This window comes from Salvelinus sp. IW2-2015, unplaced genomic scaffold, assembly GCF_002910315.2.
Source record: "Salvelinus sp. IW2-2015 unplaced genomic scaffold, ASM291031v2 Un_scaffold3781, whole genome shotgun sequence".
Taxonomy (NCBI): Eukaryota; Metazoa; Chordata; class Actinopteri; order Salmoniformes; family Salmonidae; genus Salvelinus; species Salvelinus sp. IW2-2015.
The window spans coordinates 66,067-70,622 of record NW_019945055.1 but is presented as its reverse complement, the minus strand read 5'-3'; the positions used below and the strand labels follow the sequence as shown (position 1 = coordinate 70,622).

General features: G+C 49.1%; 1 protein-coding gene across 1 annotated transcript in view; it reads left to right on the top strand.

Annotated features, from left to right (window-relative positions):
• Positions 1 to 112: 112 nt before the first annotated feature.
• Positions 113 to 4,556, top strand: part of stk11ip (serine/threonine kinase 11 interacting protein) — a 46,102-nt gene continuing 41,658 nt past the window's right edge. The window contains 9 exon segments of the mRNA XM_070441346.1: positions 113 to 265; positions 612 to 679; positions 874 to 1,076; positions 1,278 to 1,352; positions 1,456 to 1,551; positions 1,640 to 1,747; positions 1,855 to 1,926; positions 2,048 to 2,177; positions 2,730 to 2,869. Of these exon segments, the coding sequence (XP_070297447.1) occupies positions 613 to 679; positions 874 to 1,076; positions 1,278 to 1,352; positions 1,456 to 1,551; positions 1,640 to 1,747; positions 1,855 to 1,926; positions 2,048 to 2,177; positions 2,730 to 2,869 (891 nt within the window). The 5' untranslated portion in view covers positions 113 to 265; position 612.

The following is a 4,556-nucleotide window of genomic DNA, read 5'->3' as shown; positions in this document are numbered from 1 at the left end:
CGTCTCGCAATGTATAACATTTCAATATCCATTGATTGGCACAAGTTACGAAAACGCCTGTTTCGGCTTTTTGAAATTTGGTTTCTCCGGGCCACTGTATATTTTTTTTCGAAACTTCCTCACGTGACATCAGTCCAAGTGAAATGTCAACATCGACAACCGAGTACACTTGAAGTTATTTGACTGATGTTTTTGTCGTATTGCTGGCAATCGGAAGGGAATGTCGATGTTGACCACTGCTTGACTGTCACATAAGATAGCTAAGGTATGTTGTTGTCTCAAGAAATAGTCTGTGGAATGCTATCCAAGACAAGCTACAACAGCTAGCTAGAGATAGATTCGTGTTGGCTTTGTGAGTAGCCAGTTTAACGTTCACAGACAACTGCAGGTCCTGCATTGCAATATACTCTACATAGCTAGCTAACATGCTAGCTGGTATTTAACCAGTATCCTACAAGTTAGCTTCCATCATCTCTATAAGTAAGTTGAGAACGTATTTTTATTTTAACAATTTGTGCTAATTGGTTTGGGTTGTTTGCACGTGTCACATTTCCCCAGAATCATCTGTCTCGGTCTTCTCATCTATTTTATGGTGCATTGTTTACCTGCAGGATGGCTGGATGTCACAGTGGCCAATCCACCCTTGTCAACAGCTTGGCCACTCTGCTTCGGGATCATGGTATAGTAACACCACCACCTACATATTCTAGATATAGCCCCTGTTATCCCAGACCTGCTAATCTGTTCTTTTGACGTTGTTAGAAATGATTAGGGCCTCATAGCTATACTGTAGCTACATGCTTAATATATTTTATGTTGCATTATAACTGCTGGTTTTAAGTGGTGTGTTACCATTGTCTCTCCTCTCTCCAGGTGCATCTGTGCTGGACGGCAGCAGTACCCTGACTCTACAGGCAGACTCTCTGCAGCACCTAGGTCGTCTGTTTGAGCAGTACCTCCTCTCCAGGACTCACCAACATGGCTTCCTGGCTCTGCCCTCACACCCTGCTGACACCACCTCCCTACTGCAACTCCAGTTCCTGTTCGACGTGCTGCAGAAGACTGTCTCCCTCAAGGTGTGTGTGTGTTTGTTTGTCCTGCTCTATTTGTGRACAGTTTTGTAATAGATGTATGCATAACTTGCTCAGCACTTCATAAACATAAATGTTCCAAGTAAAACTGAATTATGTGGACATCTGAGGGAATTTCATTGAGCCACRAGGTGGAGCTATAGCATTCTATATAATGTTCTTTGGCCTTTGGTTTTTCATTCCTAGCTCATCAATCCACCTGGGTCGAGGCTTCAGTCAGTGGTCAAGATCTTTCCTTTCAAGTCTCTCAAGTCCTTAGAGGTATGGGAGGAAAATGTGTGCGCTTCTCCTTTGTAACAGAACAGTATAAATGTTGTACATAGATGAATCTKGCTTACTCTGGGCCTGTTGTTCTGTCTCCCAGTTGAAGCGTATCCCCCCTCACTGTCTGGAGGACCTGAGGGGAGTCTACTCTCAGTTAGAGGTGTTCACCTGCTCCAAGAGCCTCAGTTCCCTGGAGGTAACACACACACACACTGTTCACCGTTTTGTCTTTCTGAATAACAGGCCCCTTTGTGTTGGAGTTTGAGCCMGTGTTCTTGTTACAGGAGCTACTGTCTCTGTGTGGAGGAGACCTCAGCTCTGCACTGCCCTGGCTGGARCTGCACACCCTCAACTTCAGCTACAAYRCTATAGTCTGCCTGGATGAGTCACTSGTAAGACATGCTCACTGGTTTATTTAKTCACTGACTTTGACATTTGTTTTTAATGTGAATCACTTTTTTTGGCCATGTTTTAATGTGAGTCACTCTGCCTTTTTTAGAGTTTACTGAATGTTCTGAAGTCTCTGGATCTTAGTCACAATAAAATCCAGGAGTGTGCTGACTTTCTCAAGGTATTTCTGGATAGGTTTTGTGTCTGTGTGTTGAGAGGGGGTCAGAGTTGGAGACATGCAGTAAGTTACTGCACTGGGCTATCTCCATATCTACTGTCTCTCTCTCCTCCTCCTCTCTCAGCCTCTGAGTGAGCTAGAGCACCTCAACCTGGGCTATAACAATCTCCAGAGAGCACCAACGCTGGGCTTGAGCTCCAGAGCCAAGCTCCTCACTCTCATCCTCAGAAACAACGAGCTGGAGACCATCAACGGTACTGTAACACCTCTGATARACACCATCTGGTCATGCTATAATGAATGATAGTATGGTGGTTTCTCTACGGAAAATGTAATAATTTTTTACCATAGCCCTAATATTATATTATCCCTAAACGTATGCCAAAAATCATCAATACCAAATAGTTAGCAAKAGTATTCCATCTGCAAACTCCCTCAAGACTACCTGTTATGCATGACCCCTTGAACTGACCTCTATCAGTATTGGAACAGAAAGGGACTTCAGACAAGCAAAGCCTTGGACAAGACAAGGACATCAGCCAATCAAAGCCTTGGATCTGTTTATAGCCTTGTGTCCACAAACAGTTGGGGGCTATAGATAAACAGGAAGCTAGGAATATATTAATATACTGGCATACTCCAGCGTTTGTTAGGCAGTACTGCCTATCTGCCCATCTCTCTCCCCCAAACGTCTCCCTATTGTTCAGTGTACTCTCTAAGTCTCTGTTAGTCTACTGACTCTGTCCCCGTCTCAGTATGAGATGCCTAGATGTCTGATTTGTGTGTGTGACTGTGACCCTATGCAGGAGTGGAGCAGTTGTTGTCCCTACAGCACCTGGACTTGGCCTACAACCTGCTACTGGATCACTCCCAGCTGGCTCCTCTGTCTATGCTGCACAGTCTCAAAATGGTGAAGGAGAGAGAGAACTTAGAAGTGTGCTTATCAGTAGTTTCTGTGTGACAGCCTCTGTGTTTTTCCCAGAGCGCTGACCTGTAGGCTTAGTGTTATCCCAGACCGCTGACCTGTGCCTTAGTGTTATCCCAGACCCGCTGACCTGTAGCCCAAGTGTTTATGCCCCGACCCGCTGACCTTAAGCCTAATTTATGCCAGACCGCGACCTGTAGCCTCAGTGTTTACCCCAGACCCCGCTGACCTGTAGCCCAGTTTATCCAAGACCCGCTGAACCTGTACGCAAGTGTTATCCAGACGCCGCTACTGTAACTCAGTGTTATCCAGAACCCGCTGACCTGAGGCCTCAGTGTATATCCCAGAACCACTGACCTGTACCTCAGTGTTATCCCAACTACTGACTGCTGTAGCCTCAGTGTTATCGCCAGACCGCTGACCTGTAGCTCAGTGTTATCCCAGAACCGCGCTGACCTGTAGCCTCTGTCTCTGTTCTTAGCTGAACTGAAGGCAACCCACGTTCTTCCAGAAGACCCACAGACATTGCACTGTCCGCCACGTCTCCCCATGCTGCCTACCTCAGCAGTGAAGTGAGGGGGGGAGGGAGCGAGAAAAATCTAGAAGCTTGAATTTGACCAGTCTTTTTCATGATTCTCTGTCTCGCTCCTCGAGTTTATATTGTCGTCCCCCTCTCTGCCTCTAGCCTCAGAACTGGACAGCAGCCCTCTCTCGCTCCTCAGATTGTGCACGGTGACGTAGGCCACTCCTGTGGGTCAGGCAGGCATAACTCAAACCACTTCTCTAGTCTTGGTTGGCTTCACTGTTGATGTGCATCATAAGTCCATTCGGGATTCGCCACTTTATGCTACAAATCAGCCTAACATGGACCCCCCCCCCCCACCTTCAGGTGCTACCCAAAAACCGCGACAGCTGATTGGGCAGCTCCAGTCCAGCTCGCCTTGATTCACCGGGGCTCAGAGCGGGCGTAACCAGGAAGTAGTGTCCCAGCGGGGGCGGGGAGTTGAGTGACACCTGTCGGTCAGCGAGGTAGGAGTGACACGACAACGGCAAGAATGAACAGCCCAAAGTAAGTCAGCTACAAGCTCCACGAGAGGCTGGGTGATTGTGTCCCACCCCTAGCCACTCTGTGTACTTAAACCACCAGCTAGAAAGAAATTACATGTTAATAGCGTTTAACTAGAAGGCTCAGATCTCGGGGAGGGGTAGAGGTTCTAGGTAGGGTGCCTACGGTGAGGGGTAGGGGGCCTAGGGCTAGGGGGTGTCTACGGGGTAGGGCTAGGGTACCTACGGGCCTAGGTGGTTACCGCTAGGGGGTCTAGGGGTAGTGTAGGTGAGGGGCGGGGGTACTACGGGGCTAGGAAGGTTCTACGGGGTAAGGTAGGGGTCTAGGGGTGGTTACCTACGGGCTAGGGGATGTCTACGGGGTAAGGGCTAGGGGAGTACCTGACGGGCTAGGGGGTAGTCTACGGGGTGGGGGCTAGGGGGTACCTACGGGGCTAGGGTACTAGGTTAGGCTCGGGTAGGGGCAGGGTAAGGGGGCTAGGGGGTTACCTACGGGGCTAGGGGAGTTCTACGGGGTGAGGGGGCTAGGGGGGTACCTACGGGCTAGGGGGTAGGGCGGTGGTAGGGGGCTAGGGGTAACCTTACGGGGTGGGGTAGGGGGTGTCTACGGGCTAGGGGTGTCTGGGGGTACCTCGGGTAGGGG